This window comes from Mesocricetus auratus, unplaced genomic scaffold, assembly GCF_017639785.1.
Source record: "Mesocricetus auratus isolate SY011 unplaced genomic scaffold, BCM_Maur_2.0 Super-Scaffold_100676, whole genome shotgun sequence".
Taxonomy (NCBI): domain Eukaryota; kingdom Metazoa; phylum Chordata; class Mammalia; order Rodentia; family Cricetidae; genus Mesocricetus; species Mesocricetus auratus.
The window spans coordinates 49,965,899-49,987,618 of record NW_024429266.1 but is presented as its reverse complement, the minus strand read 5'-3'; the positions used below and the strand labels follow the sequence as shown (position 1 = coordinate 49,987,618).

Genomic DNA, 21,720 nt, shown 5'->3' with positions numbered 1-21,720 from the left:
TGAATTACTTTGTTTCACAATTCAAATCATAACTTTGGTAATTGAGTCTTAGTTTAAATTATTAAAAGCTTGAATTTATGATAATAAAACAATTATACTTTAGTCAGAGATGTGATATACACAGGTCATATGAAGGAATCCTGATTTTAAGATACTTTGATTTTTTTTGAAACAGGAACTTAATATCCTGACACACGAACTGTCCTGTGCTTGCTCCTAAATGCTGGAATCACAAGCATGTGTCATCTACATCTCATGAATATGTTATTTACAAATAGAAAATCAGGGAAGTGAGGTGGCTCAGTCAGTGCTAATGCTGACCTCCAAGTCTGGTGACCTAGGTTCAATCCCTGGGAATGCCATGGTGAACAGAGGGAGCTGCCTATCATCGACTTTCTGATATCTGCATAAATATGGTGTGTGTTAGTTCTCAAACTCAGGATGAATGACTAACTCAGGTGCTTATTTAACACATCAAAGCAGATACTGACCAGTCCCTCTCAGCATCACCAGCACTTGTTACAGGGCCTGGCTCCTCTCAGCACTTCTCAGCACATCCCCCACCCGACCCCTACCTCCAGCCTCTCCAGACCCTGAGTTTCACTGTCCTTGTCCCAGTTGCTCTTCCATATACAACTCAGCCATTTTGAATATGCGATCTCTTTCCTTCAGGATTTCTGGGTTCCCAGGTACTCTCTTTGCTCAGTTTCTTCTCTTCTCGTCTTGCTCTCTCACACCTCTCATTGCCTGGTTCAGTCTGGATTCTTCCAGATTCCTCTGGCTGTGTTCTCCCTCATATCTACAATAAACATTCTCCTCCACACATATCTAGGAGCAGTCAAGTCCTCAGTGCTTTTATTTTTCCACTCAGTGTGCACACCTTCATAGACACACACATGCATGCATGTACACACACAGGATAAATAAATGAATGTGATGCAATAATAAAAACAATATGATCATCTTTGACATTTTTCTTCCTTTCTCCTAGATTACATTAAATAAGAAGGAAAATTCTCAGAAATTCATTTTTAAGCAACATATAAATATTAAGTTTTATTTTGTAAAATTCAATACAAAGTAGTACTCACCATAGCATGAGGGTTTATCAGACCATCCATCATAATTGCATGTTATGGAGCCCTTGGTATCTCTATATTTGTTTTCATATCCAGCATGACATTCATAGTCTAATTTGTCATTGAGTTTAAACCATGTGCTATTATTTTTAGTTCCAGCATTATCAAATATAGGCCTATCACAAGACTCTAATGCAAAATAAAATGGAAGACTTCATTTCTAATGTGTCAGAGGACAATCTTAATAATTTCCACGAGAACAAAATATTCATAGGTTAATATATGTTAACAAATTAAATATTGTATAGAAACATCTTTAGAGAACCAACAGCAAATCATTTTGCTGAAACAATCATTACATTGTAATGTATTATATTGTATTTATAACCTCAAATAAGTTTTTGTAAAACACTATTTTAAAAACAATTTCTCAGCTCAATTTTGCTGATATTTATCACATACCACAAATAAATAAACACATGCAATATATTTTTGGTGCAGTATAATAGCATTTTGTGAATTCAGGTCACATATTTAGTAGTTATAATGACCCATAAAATATAGAAAAGTTGATATTCTTGCATTTATTGTATTGTTGCAAGTGTTTTCTCTTTTACAATAAGAAAATCCAATAAAGTCTTCTTAATTATAAGGTAATATGAATGAATATTACATGGGATAATCTTTATTGTTTTTCCTTTAATTGGATCCTGTAAACACACAATAGATTTCAAAAAAGAAAAATTAAAAAATTAGTCACTATCTTCAATTTCCTTTTCATTTAAGGTGTATTTAATAGTTATTAAAAATACAACTGGCTTGCTTTCTCATAAACAAGATAAGCTGAACTAATTATTATTCTTAGAAAACCTCATGAAATCTAAAATAAGGAAAACTTTCAAAATAGCAAAATTTGCTGCTATCTTGATACATTTCTTTCTTTCCAATAGGAAAACATTCAGGGAAATTTCCTAAGAGGGAAGCATTCTGAGATGGCGCTTAACAGATAGTGTTAAATACATAGTATAATGTTATTACATATTCTGGGGTTTAGACCAGGGAGATAAATATTTACTGGAAATATGGAATACCATACATCTAGGAACAAAGGTTTGATATTCAGGAAGAGCTTTTCAAAAGGCAGGTGGTCAAAGAATCTTTCACTAGATTTAAAATTATATATTTTTTTCATTGAAAAGGGAAATGAACTGATATTCTACAGTACTGAAATGAGTCCAAATGAAAAACAAATGCTGGTGTATATTTTTCCATGAAGCTTAAAACTCATCTTTCAAATGAAATAACATCAGCCACCTCACAGGAGAAAAAGTCAAACTCATACATCACCAATATAATGGCAGCAATATGATGAAGTACTCACTGATGCATGAGGGTTGAGCTGACCATCCATTTTGGAGGCAGGTAATTGGTCCTGATGTTTCTCCATTCAATGTTACATATCCCTGTTTGCACCTATACTGTGTTGTTTTATTTAAAGCATATGTAAGATCAGATTCAGAAAGAAACCCATTCTCAATTTCTATATCTAATTTTGAACATATCTCTAAAAGGGAAAAAAGTAAGAAAAAATGAGTGTATGCTCAGTAGTAAAAATAATAATAAAATATTAATTTACACATGAAGTCATGGTTAATCAAAATAATTCACATTACTGGGCTTAAGAAAAACAACCATACTTTAAAAGATAAACCATAATCCTTTGTGAAATTTTTTTCTAACAAAGCAAGATTTAGATTAATCATAAAATATTATATTTGTCCAAGTGAATCCATAATCCTCAGAATGTCAACACTCTTAAAAATATGTTTTCTTTTCTTGGGCTTACTTTAAACCTCAGAGAAAATTGGTTCATTTAGATATATAGAACTCATTTACCCAATTTTAGTTCCTATATTTGGGTTATTATCTTAGAAAATACTAGTGTTACAGACTACAGTACCAAGAATTTTGTTGTTGTTGTTGCTATAAAGCTGTTGGCCTTTAGCTAAAGTTTCTTATTCTTAATCATTAACCCATGTCTATAAATCTAAGTATCTCTACGATTCACTAACCAATAAAAGAAACATATACACAGAAGGACATTCCCCATCATCTCCTCTTTTCTGTCTAAATGAAAAGAAGGGTTTTAACTTTGACACAGTAAAATACATAACAAAACAGCTATTAAGGAAGAACTTTAATTATAATATTTAGTTCATAAACATTAGGAAGATTTAAAGAAAATATTCTATCATGTATCCTATCATTGTGAGTCTAAAGTCTTATATGTAACTTATCTGTCTTCAACTCCATCTAAAACCACAGAAGGATAATATATAAACACTAGAATTGACAGACACATCTCGCTCCCTAGACAGTCACCCAAAGTTCTTCTGTAACTTTGGTACATCCAACTTCGGCCCATAGGCCACAGTGTGTCTAGCAGAATTTTTAGCAAAGCAGGAAATTTTAAACTATGCTCATGCATTGGCAGTTTGTCACTCATTTTTCTATGTGTTCTGCAGAATGTCTGGCAGACTGTTTCATGAAACAGAAACACTTTAGGACTTTACATCAAATTCACGAGTCACTTTCCTATGGGTAATGCATGTCTAGTTTATCAAATAACCCAGGCAAGAGCAGTTTCTTTCCCAAATGGCAAATCTTGCCATGTTGAAGGCAAAATCCATATTGAGATTCTTCGATGCCCATTTCCTTCCTGACATACATAATTGGTGTGTGTGCCGGGAGCAGTTGTGTCTCACTGTCATGAAAACCCTAAACCATTTTAAATGCCATTTTCTGTAGGTCTTTGAAAGGTTTGAAGACTATCTATCTATCTCAAATACATTTCTGTATATCTAGAAAACCTAACTAACCTCACTATAATTTTTGACTATTATAGGTTCCTATATAAAATCTGTATTTAATTATGCATTACATTTTAAAAGATATGTATAAACACAATACCTAAACTAGAGGAGAAATACACCTATCACAAAATTGACCTTAAATTTGTATCAATAAATGAAAATCCACACAAATATAAAGTATTCATTTCTATATCATATTCCCTTTTTTACATTAAAAAGAAATTGGCTGTGATCATTAACCATGTGTAACCAACCCCATTTAAATGAAAACAAACATTTATAAACAATATTTGGGAATGTGGGCATTGTTTTCTTCAAACTGCATCCTGCTCTTTGGGGACACTGCCTTAAGGATCCTAAGAAGACGCAGAAATCCTAGATATAGTGGTCTGTGGCTATATCATCTCAGCTGTTTTGGGATTTTGGATTGACTGGGCCACTGCTTCAGGGGGTCTTGCTTGACCAAACCATGTTAGTCTGGAAGGAATCCACAGCTTTTTATTTTCTGGGGAAGCACAAATATAATCTCTTTTCCAAAGTAAAATATCCTTATACTTAAATTTTGAAGTCAAGGCATTTTTTTAAATATTTGAGTTGGATTGATCCAGCAGCATTTATTTCAGCAGTTGTTATTTCCTCAGCAGTCAAACATTTCAAAGTCAACACAATATCATACAGTATCCAGACTGTGTATTTTCCATCTTTAAGAGATTTTTATTGCCCTATTTCTTTTACTTTTATTTTTTCCCTTTTTTTATAAAGGGTTTCTCTGTTTAACTTTGGATGCCTTTGAACTTACTCAGTACACCAGGCTGGGCTTGAAGTCACAGAGATCTACTTTCCTCTGCTTCTGAGTGATGGGATTAAAGGCATGTGCCACCACTGCCCAGCTTCTTTCTTTCTTTCTTTCTTTCTTTCTTTCTTTCTTTCTTTCTTTCTTTCTTTCTTCCTTCCTTCCTTCCTTCCTTCCTTCTCTCTCTCTCTCTCTCTCTCTCTCTCTCTCTCTCTCTCTCTCTCTCTCTCTCTCTCACTCTCTCTCTTTCTACACAAATTTTCATGTTTCTTTTTCTTTGCCAAAGACTACATATAATTTTTAAAACACTGTAAGCCTTTTAGAGGTTTTTCTTCATCTGAATAAGTCTTTACAGAATATGTTTATCTTTTTTGGCCACGAGTCTTTTATATGCTAAACAACGTTGTTAAAATTAAAGCCTAGGCTGTTTTAGCCACTGTTTTTCTATGATGGCTGGGGTACTTTACCACCAGCACTGGGAGCTGTGCTCACTGCCTTGACTCTTAAACGTTTATAAATAAGATCTAAATCTGCCAGAGAGCATGCTGATTATTTCTGACCCCAGCTTATCCTACACACAATTGTTAGCAGGGGACATCTTAAAAGTCTTGCAGTTTTTGCCACTTATGCTGAGTCAGGAAGGCTCCCTTAAGCAATTTAAACAGATCTAAAATCCATAATGAAATAGGAACATTCATAATAAGTCTCCTAGCCAAAAAAGTCAAGGTCCAGATAGCTTCAGTATAGAATTCTACCAGAAATTCAAAGAAGAGCTAATATCAATACTCCTTAAATTGTTTCACACAATAGAATGAAAAGGCTCATTGCCAAACTCTTTTTATGAGGTTACAATCACCTTGATACCCAAGGCACAAAAAGACACAACTAAAAAAAAGGACTACAGACTAATATCCCTCATGAATTTTATGCAAAAATACTCAATAAGATACTGGCAAATCAAATCCAAGAACCCATGAGAGAAATCATCCACCATGATCAAGCAGGCTTCATCACAGTGATGCAGGGATGGTTCAGCATATGAAAATCCATCAGTATAATCCACCATATAAACAAAGTGCAAAAGAAAAACCACATGATCATCTCACTAGATGACGAAAAAGCTTTTGACAAAATTCAACACCCCTTCATGATAAAGGTCCTGGAGATATCAGGGATGAGAGGAACATACCTGAACATAATAAAAGCAACATACAGTAAAACAGCAGCCAACATTAAACCAAAAGCAATTCCTCTAAAATCAGGAAAAAATACAAGGCTGGCCACTCTCTCCATACCTCTTCAATACTGTACTTGAAGTTCTAGCTAGAGCAACAAGACAACAAAAGGAGATCAAGGGGATAAAAATTAGAAAGGAAGAAGTAAAACTTTCACTATTTGCAGATGATATGATACTTTACATAAGTGACCTGAAAAATTCTACCAGGGAACTCCTACAACTGAAAAACACTTTCAGCAAAGTGACAAGAATCAAAATTATCTAAAAAAAATCAGTAGCCCTACTGTATACGGACCGTAAATGGACTGAGAAAGAAATCAGAGAAACATCACCCTTTAAAATCTCCACAAACAACATAAAATACCTTGGGGTAACGCTAATCAAACAAGTAAAAGACCTGTATCACAAGAATTTTTTTTCTTTAAAGAAAGAATTAAAGAAGATACCAGAAAAAGGAAAGATTTCTCATGCTCTTGGATAGGCAGGAAAAGATAGTAAAATGGCAATCTCGCCAAAAGCAGTTTACAGATTCAATGCAATCCCCATCAAACTATAGGCACAATTCTTCACAGACCTTGAAAGAACAATAATCAGTTTTATATGGAAAAATAAAATACCCAGGATAGCTAAAACAACCCTGTACAATAAAGGAACTTCTGGAGGCATCACCATCACTGATTTCAAACTTTATTATAGAGCCATAGTCCTGAAAGGGGCTTGGTACTGACATAAAAATAGACAGGTAGACCAATGGAATCTAATTGAAAGCCCTGATATTAACCCACACATCTATAAACACCTGATTTTTGACAAAGAAGCTAAAATCGCACAATGGAAAAAAGAAAGCATCTTCAACAAATGGTGCTGACATAACTGGATGCTGGCATGTAGAAGACTTCAGGTAGATCCATATCTATTGCTATTGCACAAAACTTAAGTCCAAATTGATCAAAGACCTCAACATGAATGCCACATTAATTTTATTTTTATAAGCTAAAGAACATTTCCTTTTGAAATTTACCAGATGAAGACATATTATATGAAAATTAATTTTAAAAAGTATAAAATATATGTTTTGTAGTTACTGGATTCCTTCCTAGAATACATATTTACTTATTTATGGATAAGTAGAAAGTCAAAGAAGAAAACATTAAGTATTTTATATAAATGCCACTGAAAACACAAGACAAAACATTTAGGAGGTAACACTGTGTAGTGAAGTCACAGAAACACCATGAAAAAGCTGGAAAAGAGTTAAGAATGAAAGTCAAAAAATGTTTTCCCTTTGTATACTTAGAAAAAGGTAAATAGCAACATTAGTACAAATTTTGAAAGCCTACAACGATGACGGAAGATCAAGCAGAAGTCAGACAAGGGAAAAGTAAGGAAGTTATATGACCTTGTAAGGGAAGGTAATAAAATTATAATTAAAAGAAAAACAGGGTGTCAGACTGAGAACAATGAAGAAACAGTGGCTTATGGTTAAAGATTACCAATGCTAGGTATTGGAAGATGAAGAGCACTGGACTAGAGTTCCAGAGTAGCAAAAGTTTAATTAGCTCCATTACCATTATGTGAGGAGGAAGTTTGAAGAAAACAACATAGTGAGAAAGAACCCAACCAGGAAAATATTGGGTATTTGTAGTCATATAATAATACATTATTATTATATATTATGATTTATTAAAGCTTGCCTGAAGATTCAGAAAGCAAACTCAGCTACAAGCATTAGCAGCCAGACATGCACCTTTAATCCCAGAGCCAGAAGCTAGGAGGTGGTGGAACACACCTTTATTCCTAGGACTCAGGATTAAGAGGTAGACTGATCTCTGTGTCCTAGTCCACCAAGATCTACACAATATTGAATCAGTCTAAAAGAGAATTATATCTCACATAGTTAATCCCAGCACTCATGAGTGGTTTATAATACAGAAGCAAGATTCATTGTCTAGCCACACTGAATTAGGAGCATTCATTCTCCAGCCACACTGAGAATAGGCCAGTTTGAGGTTTGTTAAAGAGCTTATAGATCAGGCTTTTCAGCCTGAGCTGGAGATGAGAGCTAGTAGCTGTCTGCTTTGCTTTTCTGACCTTCTACTTGACATTTGAACCCCAATATCTGTCTCCGGGTATTTTATTCTTTGTGTTACAGGTATTTACTGAACTTAAGCAACAAACATCACTCTTCTCAAAGAGTGGCATAGAAAGGCAGAGAAGAAAGGAAACCTGTAGTAGAACTCTGCACATCTCCACAGCTATCTTCTAGCTTCAAGGTAAAATATCAGCATGGTGTACCATAGTGTAATATAATGTGAGGCAGAAGAAGAGGAGACAAAACCTACTCCAAATAGTAAGGTCAAAGACTTCCAGAGCACCAACGATATGAGGTATTCAAATGGGAATATTCTTTTGATCACCCGCATATTTAAGGAAGACTCCTGAAGTGGTTTATCAATATTTTGAATGCTCTAGTTGGAGAGGAAAAGCTACCCAAACCAGTCTAACAAAATTTAAAAGGCAACAAAATAATCAGACAAAATTTTCCAATCCTGCAGGTCTCCTCTTTCAAGCATTAGCTGCTAGTGTTCCATAAAAGCACTGCTGCGTTATTCAAAAGATTGTGGTGGGTGTGAAAGAAAATCCACTGTGTCTACTGTGGCAAGTGAAAGCAGGTTTACCAATCCCAGTTAGACATTTTACAAGACAATCTCTATACTGAATGCTCACAGATCTTCTTGGAAGTAGTCACAAAAGGACTGTGAGAGTCAGGGAACCAGAATGTCTGCTATGAGTTGGTGTTTTCCACATATAACAGGGAAACAACAGTCACAAAATATCAGAAATATCATTGGGGAAATTTCCACAATCACTACCCCTAGGTGAAAAGTGACAGGTAATCAATACTAGAAATAAGCCTCTTTCTGATAAGTTATCCTATCACATGGACATTTAAGCTGCACTAAAAGGACTCAGCAGGATGTGCAAGCATGTTCGTGTGTGTGTGTGTGTGTGTGTGTGTTTTAAGCAATTATACTTAAAAGAAGAGGTCAAGAAATTGAGAGGGAAGGAAAGGAGTAGAGTAGGCGGGAGGAGAGAGATGATAAAATGACATATTCATGAATGACAGATGCATTTTCAAAAAATATCTACAAGTGAACAATATGCAGACAATAAGAGACTGAAATGTGTAGTGCTATTTGGATATCTTTATCACATTATCTCCTGTCAAGGCTCAAGGAACACTGGAAATGAGGTAGAAAGAACATAAGGGGAAAAAAGTAGGTGAATATGAGGAAGCAGTATTTTCCAGACACAACAAAGAAGATGTACATATGGATTAAAAATGGTAGGGAGAGCATGTACAAGGCCTACATGTTCAAGAAAGACCAATTCCAGCACAAGGGGGAAGGTGGGCACAGAATCCCATTGGCTGAAGATCCATTGGCAACCGATGGCTTTTGGTAAAAGGAAAGTATTATTTCTTTCAGAGCATACCACTTGTAGATTAGCCACTCCCCATTGTAATACCACATATCCAAGAATATAAATACAACAGAAATTTGAGTGTATTGGTCCGTTTAAGGAGGAAAAAATGGAAAAGAAAAAGGACACAAAGTGGGGTGAGTTGTAGAAGCAGCATATATCTGAGAGTAGGTAGAGACAGGAAAATATGATTAAAACACATTGTATAAAATTTCAATTGAGTGTAAAAAGGATAATCTCAAAATATTAAAATTATTTTAAATGTCAAATATCAGCAAAAATAAATCACAAATAATATTTACTTGGACCTCATGTGTTAAAATATACTCACTGGAAATAATAAGTCAGGTTGTACAATAAATACTCACAAATTTGTTTAAAGAACTGTATCATAGATAAGTAAATGACTATAAAATAAAACATACAATTAAATGCACAATTAAAAGGAAATTTTTAGATGATTGCTATTAGTCCACTAGACGTAGGTATGATAATACATTCCTCTACTGATGTGTTTAGAATCTAAAATCCGACTCTCCTGATTTTTAGAGGGAAACAAGCCAACTAGACGCCTTTATCATTGCTTTTATGGATGTAAAATATCTCAAATTCCCTGAAAATTAACACACCAGATTCCCACAGTCACACACATGCCATAGTTCTCACTAACTTCAGTTTTACATATTTATCTAAGAAATATTTTATGAATTTAAATACAATGACTTAAGCTAAATTTTCATAAGTAGCTCAAAAATTGTCACAATTTAAAACATCCAAAGTGTTAACTAAAATAGTATAGATAGTTTAATTATTATATATCTAAGTAAAGATATATTTTTTTGGTTTTTTGAGACAGGGTTTCTCTGTATTGTTTTGGAGGCTGTCCTGGAACTCACTCTGTAGAACAGGCTGGCCTCAAACTCACAGAGATCTGCCTGCCTCTGCCTCCCGAGTGCTGAGATTAAAGGCGTGCACCACCAATGCAAAACAAGATATATATTTTTATAATAAAAATTAGTTACTCTCCAACTCATAACATGGGATACTTACAAAAATATTCTACCGATAAATAATGGAATTGTTAGAAATATGATGCATAAATCTATTGAGACCATTTAGTAGAAACACAACATTGCAGTAACAAAAGAAAAGTTGTTACCTTGAGTGGTGGAGTTGATCATAAACTGAAGAAGAAGGGAACAAGAGAAATTCCTAGAGATTTTAAACTTGTTCTGGCTTGATGGAGTTAGTCCTATAAGCAAACTCATTTGTCAATGCCAGTGACTCAAACACTAAATATGTGTGAATTGAACTGATTCCTGAATAAAAATAATTTATCAAATGAGTCCTTAGAAAATGACCATAAAGAAATATGTAAGTTGTTTTAAGATCTCATTGGGTTACTTGAAGTAAGACATTCAAAGCAATCTACCTGGATAGAACGTAAAAATGTAAATCCACAGAAACAAGAAAAAAAGAGTATGTTCAATATAAATCACCCAGTTAGCCAAAGCCCTAGAATTAATAATAAGAGAAAAACTAACATAAAGGAAAGGCTATCATATAAAACTTCAGTACAAATTTTAAACCTGTCACTAATATATCATATAGAATCACTGAGGATAAAAATTCTTAGAGACTAATATATAACACCTGTGGGTGATTTGAAAGAAAATGGCTCTCCTAAGGGCATGGCACTATTAGGAGATGTGGCCTTGTTGAAGTAAATGTGACTTTGTTGGAGGAAATGTGTCACCGAGGAGCTGGGCTTTGAAGTCTCTTTTGCTGAAATTTCCCTCAGTGTGACACTCAGAACTTTTCCATGTTGCCTACACATGGACGACTCCCAGCTACTTCTCCAGAATCATGTCTACCTATATGCTGTTATGTTCCACCATGATGATAATGGACTGAACTTCTGAAACTGTGTGAGTCACTTCAATTAAATGCTTTAATTTTTGTAAGAGTTACTGTGTTCATTGTGTCCCTTCACAGCAATAGAAACCCTAAGACAGAAATTGGTACCAGAGGCTGGAGTATTGCTGTGATAAAACTGACCATGTTTTTGTTTGGAACAATTTGGACTTTGGTACTTTGGATTAGGATGCTTTAAGCACTGCTTAATGGGTCATTGTAGTAGGAGCATGGAAGACTTATTTGAACTGTGGAGGGCTGGTTCCTTTTCCTATGCTTTGCAACAGTAACATATATCCTGTGCCATTATATATTGAAAGTATGTGATCTGATTTATTTATTTTGATTTTATAGAGGATTGCAGTTAAAAGTTTACATGAATCTCAGAAAAAACTTTGAACTTTAGATTTTTTAGCAAGTTTAAGGTGGGTATAGACTATGGGGACTTTTGAAGTTAGAATGAGTACAATTTTGCATTATGATGTGACTACAAGCCCTTGGGGACCAGGGAGTAGAATATGATGGTTAGAAAGAAAATGGTCCCAAAAGGGAGTGGCACTGTTAGGAGGTGTGGTCTTGTTGAAGTAGGTGTGGCCTTGCTGGAGGAAGTGCATTGTTTGTGGAAGTGGGCTTTGATGTATGCTTTGCTCAAGCTTCCCTCAGTGGATGCTCAGTGCTCAGGACATGTCTTTTTTTTTTGAGACAGGGTTTCTCTGTGGCTTTGGAGGCTGTCGTGGAACTAGTTCTTGTAGACCAGGCTGGCCTCGAACTCACAGAGATCCGCCTGCCTCTGCCTCCCAAGTACTGGGATTAAAGGCGGGCGCCATCAACGCCTGGCCGCTCAGGACATTTCTTGTTGCCTGCAACATGTAGGACTATCAACTACTTTTCCAACACCATGTCTGCCTGCATGCTGCCGTGTCCCAACATGATGATAATGGGCTAAACATCTTAAATTATAAGCTATTCACCTGAATTAAATGTTTTCTTTTAAAAGAATTGCCAAGGTCATGGAGTTCCTATAACAACAGAGACCTTAAGTAAAACAATGGCAACACTATTTAAAAAAATTAAAGCTAAGTTTCTTATCTGCAAAAATGCTGTGGAACAATTATTATCTACTCTATAAATATGTACTACTTTCATTGGTTAACAATAAACTGACAGGCTGGTAGTTGGGCAGGAAGTTACATGCTAAAGCCAAACTAAGAATCATGGGAAGAAGGAGTGCAGAATCAGGAATCTCCAGCCATATGCAGAAGAAGCAAGATGAGAATGCAGTACTGAGAAGTCACATGGATAAACATAGATAAGAAATGTTGATATACGTGTAAGAGCTAGTTAGCAGTAAGCCTGAGCTCTAACCAAGCAATTGTAATTAATATAAGCTTCTGTGTGGTAATTTGGGAAGCAGCTGCTGGGTATTTGAAAGTTGCCTGCAGGACAGAAACTTTCACTTACAGAAAATGGTAGAATAGCAGGCATTTGACAAAAATTCAAATCCAGATTAATGTTTAAAGACTTATTGCATATATAGAGAGGAAAATTCAATTTTATTATGTGATTAAATATTTCAAAATTGTTTTGAAAATTCAAGATGATGTCAATCAAATTTAAACAATGTTATTTAAAGGAAGTTGGCAGCCTGAAGTAAACAAAAAACACAATTGTGTTATCTATAACTCAAACAGATTGATTTTTGGAATTCTTAAATTTCCAGCAAACTAATTACAAATGTATGAATTAGAAAAAATTGCATTTGAAAAATTAAAATGATTGGCTCCAAATTTACCTAGGACTGTCTTTTGGAAACCCAAATCATAATAAAAGCAAAGGATGTCAAGAGTATTATGCTGTAATATTTATTAACATTTATCTATGAAAATAAAGTATGACATAATTTGTGAGCATATAAACAAGATGAAAAGCATTGACACAAATGAATATTAGTACAGATTTTTAGAAAAAAACAAGAAAACAAGACAACGGACAGTGTCCCAGAATTCCCTTCTCAGTTACATATCACACAGAATTCAGAGACCACAATCAGTACTTTAAAATGATATGTTACTCCTTGAATACATGAATGATGTGTGTAGGTATTATCACATTAGTTTAATTTTAAGCGATTATTGTAAAATTGTTTTGAGTCAAATGTCAAAGTAATTTAAAAGTTTATTCTAGTATGAATTAAATGAAAGTTTACTAAATATTTTTTGTATTACAGCCTAATGTCTACTTACTAAGTGTGTTTACTTTGCTCTATACTGGTAATTCATATATACACACTTGAACAGAAGTATTGTTCCACAGTAAATGAGACAGGGAGTCAAGAGCATCTTGTGATCTCAGAGCTGGCTACTTACTGACAGGGTTGCATTTAGGTGGAGGAGACCAGCCATTCTCTGTGCATTTAAGTGTGTCTTGACCAGCTGGAAAATGGCAGCCAGGGTAACACTGGGCTCTTACAGACCGGTCCTGTACAGAGTTTTCTTTCTGTTGTAAAAATTATCCATTCTCTATATGGAAATCGCATTGCCCTAAGGGCCTTACGATGATTAATTAAAAACATACAAACATTTCTTTATTCAAAAAACTAAATCAAAACTTACCTTTACAATATTTAAATGCATTTGTGATATTCAAAGTAAAAGCAATAATCAATGAATTAAAAGTGCCATTTTTATAATTTTATATGTAAAATATACATTAAATAAAATCAATCTCAATAGTCCCTATTTTTAATGGTTATTTCATGAAGAATTGCTCACAAAGGACAGAAACTAGTCTTTTTGCTCATAAACTCTTCTGTTGGTCTTATTTTTTTGTCATGAGAAACTTTATTTATTTGATATTCCCTTTCCACTCTATGATACAATTAAACATGTTTTAATATAGATATTGACTTACTAAGGCATGGAACTGCAGGCTCCCACCCTTGTGCAGTGCAGTGGATGTAATCCCTGTCTTTCTCTGTAGGAGTCACAAATCCTGCGTTGCAGTAATAGGTGAACTGCTTTCCTATAGGTACTGAGAAGGAGGGTCTGTGTCTCTCTTCACTATGTAGACCTCCATTTTTTATTTGTGGAAAATCGCAAAGTTTCACTTGCAATAAAAAACAAACAGAAAAACTCTCAGAGATAAACCATTTGATCAGGGAATTACTTTCAATTAATTAAAATAATTATGTGACTAGCCAGTGTCTGAGAGAGGGAGACAAATGGAATTCAGACAACTTTGGTATGTGAGAATGTCTTACCTCATGAAATCAATCTATCACTTACAGCTCACCAGAGAAGTGTGTCAGGGATATTTAATATCCAATATGATAACTGCCTAATTACAGTTTGAATTTAAACAAAAATATAGTGTTATTACACATAGTGAGCTATTGTAACTTCATAGTGAAGTACTATATTGTTCATTGTATTAACAAGTTTATATGAATAGTTTCATTAACCTTTTCTTTTTCATGTTTTTATTAGTACATTATTATCAGAATAGTATTCATTTTTCCATGAAGGATGATTCTGCTATGGAATCTTATCCAGTATGTTAAAAGAATTCCAACAAATTCAGACAAAAGCACACATATTTCCTATTGCTTCCTCATTCATATTTTTTGTTTTAAAGCAGAAAAAAATTCAAGAATATTTTCTAAATTTGGGACATGGTTAATAAATTCGAATTCTTTATATCCTAAGTTTCTTCTTTGACAAATTTAAGAAATATTCTTTTCATTGAGCATCAATAAATTGAATTAGCTCACTGAGATTTCTTTTTAAAGGGTACCAAGAAGAGACATGATTTAAAATGAGAATATCATTATTACTAGAGTAGCTAATCTTCATTCTCATATGGGCACAGATGAATCTCTTTGTCTTTTTTATAGGTAATTCCTTGAAAGAAACCCAATATTCCATCAAGAGAATGACCAGTAGATGTGGTCAGTGCCTAAAGTATCCCTATTTTAATCATACTTTTCCAAGTGCAGGTTGTAGCCCCGTCAGCAGTGATGGTCGGTTCATCATATTGTTGATTCAGGGTATTCACAATGTTGATTAACATATTTACTAATTTTCTAACTGTACTAAATAAGTGCTAGATTAGCTTATGTTATGACACATCCCAGGACTTCTAGTTATTACCTGTAAATTTACTCCTGATACAAATGCAATATGGCACAAAAGATCAATTAGAAGAATATGTTCTAATGAAGATTCATGACTGTTATCCCTCATATTGTTCTGGTTTTGAATTTATACTATATTTTCCTCCAAACAATAAAATATTTGATATAAGAAATTATCAGTTGAATATGTCTGAGGAAAGAACACCACACATTAAGTAGAAAATATTACTAAGTGAAAACATAGAGAAATTAATCATCTTCATCTTATCCAAGAAACCATCAGAAATTGCATTATGAAGAATCCCTTATTCATATATATTCATTCCACAGGTGGTCTGAATATCTTCAGGTGGATCTATGACATAGAAACTCAACCATAATTTTGTTTGAGGCTCACTGCACTATACAGCTTCTACACTTGTAAACATACTCAAAAGCCTATGGCAAATGTGTCATAATTTCTAGGTGAAAAATTAATTTGGCAAGCAAGATAAATTGACATAACACTGAAAAATCCTGTAAATACATGTTTATATTTATAGGCAATCAACAATATCAACATTAATGAGAAAAGGATCTCTTTTTTAGTAAACTATGATTAACTCACAGATTTATTAATAATACAAGGTACTGGGAATAGTGAAATTTGAGTGTTCAGTGTTAAGACAGTAATATCATCCCCTCAAAGGATCAAAGAACATGTAGATGAAGGGGGACAAACACACAAAAAGCTAGAAGGTAGTGATCATGACTGTGATGTATCATCTGGGCTATACACATCGCTTATAATCACAGTCTTACAAACTACAGATGATTGCACTCAGTCTGCACAAGATAAGATTGGCCTTCAGCCTTGAGTCATAAATGGAGTGTTAGTATTCAGGCATCTGTACTAGCCTGTCCTTGGGGTTCTGACAAGATATGCCCTCCCCTGCACTAAGAGCACCACCTGTGTATATTCACTATGTTCCCCTTTAAAGGGGCCCTGCCCACCTCCTATCTTCTCTCTCTCTCTCTCTCTCTCTCTCTCTCTCTCTCTCTCTCTCTCTCTCTCTCTCTCTCTCTCTCTCTCTCTCTCTCTCTCTCTTCCCTCTCTCTTACTTTCCTTCTCTCTGTCTGTTGCTCTCTTTCTCTCTCTCTCTCTGCCCCTCTTTCTTCTCTTCTGTTGCTTCCATCCCTGGAGATTAGTCTTCCTCCTCCCTTCCCCCCCTTTTTTTAATCTTTTCCCCTAATAAAAAAACCCATCTGCTTGAACCCTGTTACATTGCATCTTTCTCTCTCAGGCTGCTTTTCTTAAATTATAATAGTAAGGTCTCAGGGAACCATTTCATGCTCATAGATTCAGGAAAAGGGTGAGTCCAAGCTCTCAGGACTATAACCACCCATTAGTGAGTAAACTAGGTTCCAAAGTTATGCATACATGCTGGTTAAATTAAATACATTGTACATCAAAACTCAAACTTATGAATCTTGAAAAGGACAAACATGGATAGAATTTTGTTGGAACTGGAAGGATGTGAGACAAGGTGAGGAGATATAATATCTAGAATACATCATATACATGGGAGAAATGGTTAAGGAACTAATGTTAAAAATTAAAATATAAAAAATCATTTAATGCTTTCCTCATAAATATCATATATTAATATTCCTTACTGAAAATAGTTTCTTATTCTTTCTACTATATGAATCTGGTATGCTTTCTAAAAACCCATGTCAGTTATAAGCTTTGCTCCTTACTGCTGCTCTTATTGGGAGATGCTGTAAAGTTCAGGAACTGCTGGTCTAGTTGAAGTAACTTAGGTCACTGGGGTATGTCTTTGATGGGACATTGGGATGCTAGTCATCCCTTTCTAGTTGTGTTTCTGGTTGACAGGTGCCATGCAACTTCGCCTTAGCACTCACTCCTTGACATAATCTTCTGTCTGTCACAAGCCTAAAGAGATGAGAGTCAGCAAAACTGTAAACAAATCCTTGTTCTAAGTTATTTACTTCATTAGTATTGAAATAAAATGAGAATGATGACTGTAAAGAAACCCTTGGCCATTTTCATTATATATATAAAATTTATATATGTAAAATATATAGATGTAGATGTACTGACATAAATACTTGCTTAGGCGGTATCAGGCTTAAGTATGATATAAATTTACAACGGACTTCTAGATAGAAAGAAATTAAAATAGGTAAAAACCTGAAAAGAATGAAAAAGTACACCAGAAATAAGAGTACTCTGGACTTAAATGACAGTGTTCCACATGTGTGTTCAGAAGCCACTGAAATTCTTCAAAGCATCTGTCTCCAAAGAGGGAAACATAATTTCCTTCTTCGTGGATGAGTTGGACTCAGACCATGAAGAACTACCGCACCAGAAACAATGGTGTAGTCTTGGCCCCCACTGTCTCTGATCAGTAACTCTGGATAGAGCAAGGTAACTGTCATCAATGAATCTATGCAGAGGCTTATGTGTAGGGAGCTGAGGCCTCTTGTTAAAGCCTTGTGAGTGTAACATGTTGGACATAGGACCTATAGCTCAGCAAAGGCTCCAGATGACTAACAGCTGCTGCAGTCTCTGAGAGCACCACACTGATGCAGAGCTAATATATATTTGCTGTGAAAAAGTAACTTAAAGAAGGTTTACAGGCCAATATTCTTACCCAATGATTTGTTAAAAATCTTTGAAAAAGTTTCTTAAATAGAAAAATGTATATGCACATATACATAAATTTGAATAGAAGTAGATTAAGGAATCTTATCTTTCTAAAATGTACTTTATTTAAAATCTTAAATATTAATATTACTTAAATTTTAATATTAACTAAAATATTGCTTACATTGAAAAGTAGAGTATTTCTAAGAGTTATAGACAAAAAGGTCAAATATTTCCTTGCAAAGTACCTCCTCCATCTGTGCCAGTTGAAAAGCATAATTTTAGTTAAAGTTGTGAATAATACTTACAGCTACATCTTGGAGCAGGGATCCAGCCAGTAGGAGTACATTTTGAAAAAGTGTTTCGGGTTGCAGAATAGAAGCCATGTCTACATCGATATCTGATTTTATCATCAACTCTGTGTTTAATCCTGTGAGGTAAGTAGATACCATTTGGAATAGAAGGAGGTTTGCATGTCATTTCTATAAACAAGCATATATAAGGAAGTATTATTTAATCACATTAATACTAAGAATTTGAAAACTAAATTACAGACATTTTACTTATATATTATTTATTTTTGTGTTATTTACTTGTACTGATAACTGTAAAACTAATATATAATGAGTAAATCTTCACATGTTTGGTATATCAACATAGGCTCCCCTATCTCCTCCTGATATATTGTGCCTTTCTGTTATTAATTCTTCTTTCTTGAGCCCATTACATATTCACAATTCTAAAATGGACAATATCTTCACCATATATAACCTTAACAATTCCTTTTATTTTCTAATTCTTTGGTGGACATTGCTGTTTTTTACTCTTTTTGGGTTTATTTATTAATATTCATGGGTTCTTACTTCCAAATAGTTGTGAAGATGTCGCACCCCTTCCTTTTTGAAGTAAATATGCCCTTTGACTTATGTAGGAAAACTTATTATAATGAAGATGTATATATGTATGTATATGTCACCTTACAGAAAAATATAATGTAATCTTCACTTTTAAAATGAAAAACTAAAAACACAGATATCATAAATAAATCCCAAACCACTTAATCAGTGAATTGATTTTCCATTGATTAAAGTAACTACACAAGGAGACAGAGGGTGTCCTGGGCAGGAAAACAAATATAATTCAGGCACCTATGGCAAATTAGCCAAGTTATTCTTACAGGTCACCAGAGAAGTGAATTAAAGATATTTGTTAATATCCAATATGATAATAGTTTATTCACAATTTAACTGCAACTGAAAAAGATTAATGAATCATATTGAACTATACCCATAGCTTAATGTTGAAGTGCTATATTGTTCATTTTATTAACATATTATATGTAATATTGTTCTTTTCATGCTATTTATAAATAATTAGTATTTTAAATATTTGAACAGTATTAATTTTTCCATGAAATATGATTCTACTTCAAAGAGCCTCACATTTTTTGTTAAAAGAATGCTAGCAAATATGTACAAACACAACAAATTTCTTATATCTTTTTATTTTAATTTTTATTTTCTAAGAGGAAAGTTTCAAGAATTTTCTAAACATTTGGCACATGGTTTATAAATTTAAATTATTTTTATCCTAAGTGTTCACTAGTAACCCTACTAATCATTGAGCATGAAAGTCATTCCATCTTTCAATGTCTTCTTCATCTTCTTTCTTCACTATTTTATGTTTCCATTACACACACTTTTTGCTTTCTTAGTTAGTTAGTGCAATAAACTTCATTTTAATTTGTGAGGCTACTGTGAAAGGTACAATTTTCCTGATTTTGTTTTTGAATGTGTTTCATTTGTATATAGGAAGGCTACTGAATTGTATGTTAATTTCATATCTAATGACTTTGCTCAAAGTGGTTATCAGCTATAGAATTTTTTTAAGAGTCCTGGAATCTCTCAGATAGACAATCATATCATCTGCAAACAAAGATACGTTGACACCTTTCCTTGCTTAAACCTTTTTCATGTCACTTATCAGATTGAGGGTTTGTGCCTTTGTCCACTGAGTCATCTTAGCTAAGGCATCCAGAAGTCTGCAGTCTTTTCTCTGCATAGGGAAGTCTCTTCTTGCTCTGGCTGAAGAGCCAGGGCAGCTTCTGCTGACTTGTTCTCCTTCTGTCTGTGTTGTCATTCCAGGTCTCAGAATCCCATACTTGATGTGTTCCAGCTCCCCTCCCTTCACATCATTTAACTCAAAAGTGCAGCAGTGGAAAATGCCCGACTCTCTGTTAGCGCCTATAAAATTTTAGTTCCTCTTAGTACCTGAATGGCTGAAGCATGATGATCAGGAGTCCAAGGATATTCTCAGCTATATAGTGTGTTCAAGGCCAGTTTTGTAAGCATGGAGCCAATGTCAATGGGAGTAAAATTATAAATCTGTTTGCCTGCACTTATTTGAAGAAGAAGAAAAGAATGCTAGGAAATCCAGCCATTCGGCCATCCTGGAAAATCACTACATATCAAAGACTTTTGAAAGAATTCATGATAAACTCACTAAATTTTACATTTTCTATATCCATTGTGCTCTACCTAATTCATTAACATGTTTATAAAAGTTAATTAATGAATACCTTCTGATAAATACTTAAAATATATGTATTCTTCCCAGTTAGTAATTGTTCACTAATAGTTTATAAAATTAGAAGTTGAAACTCGTGTGAAAAGGTATTAATCTTTAAGATGAATAAATACAACAAATGAAGCACATCTAAGAAAAATGTAATTAATAATATATATATATATATGGTTTTATGTATTGTCCTTGCTAATTTAGTGGCTTAAAAGCAACTTATTTAAACATATCTCTTGGTAACTATTATTAACTTTTCAAAAACCTTCTACACATATTTCTGTTTTATTCCAATATTTGGCATGAAAATCATTAACTGGTTTGCTCTTGTTGGTTTTGTTGCTGTTATTTTAAAACAGGATTTCTCCATATAACTCTGGATGTTCTTGAAATGCTCTGTATAACAGACTGATCTGAAACTCAGAGATCTGCCTGAATTTGCCTTCTGAGAGTGCTGGAATTAAAGTTGCGCACTACCACCCAGCCATTAAGTTTTTTAAGGTCATTTTATTTCTATTTAAAAAAATAATACTTGAACAAATTGACCTTGGCTAATTGTTGATTTTCCAACTATTTTATCCATACATAGTTACCACATAGAGTTTTAAATGAATAAAGAGATGTCCAGACTGTACCCCATACATCTTGTGATACATTGTGTAGTTGGAAAAATCAGTATTTTTAGACATGAAGATGGAGAAATTGTTATAAACTGTTTGGTAAGAGCTTCAATGAAACCACAAGGACATTTGTAAGTTGCATATATCAAAGAAAGAATCGGAGAGTGTGACCAGAGCAGAGGGGGTAATTGCTTGAGGAATGGGCTCCCCCCAAACAAAGAAGTACGAGGGGACTCTGGATCTGAAAATGAAGATACAGATTCTCTCCTAGAACTTCCAGAGGGAACATGATCATGTCAGTCCATGACTATTAACACTCAGAACTACAAAATAAAGCAATGTTATTTTAAGGAATATTTTTG

General features: G+C 34.1%; 1 protein-coding gene across 1 annotated transcript in view; it reads right to left on the bottom strand.

Annotated features, from left to right (window-relative positions):
- Window positions 1-18,641, bottom strand: part of LOC110341506 (complement factor H) — a 39,436-nt gene extending 20,795 nt beyond the window's left edge. Inside the window, 5 exon segments of the mRNA XM_040737037.1 lie at window positions 1,092-1,268; window positions 2,461-2,643; window positions 13,746-13,919; window positions 14,290-14,484; window positions 18,470-18,641. Coding sequence (XP_040592971.1) covers window positions 1,092-1,268; window positions 2,461-2,643; window positions 13,746-13,919; window positions 14,290-14,484; window positions 18,470-18,641 — 901 coding nt within the window.
- Between the last annotated feature and the right edge of the window lie 3,079 nt (window positions 18,642-21,720).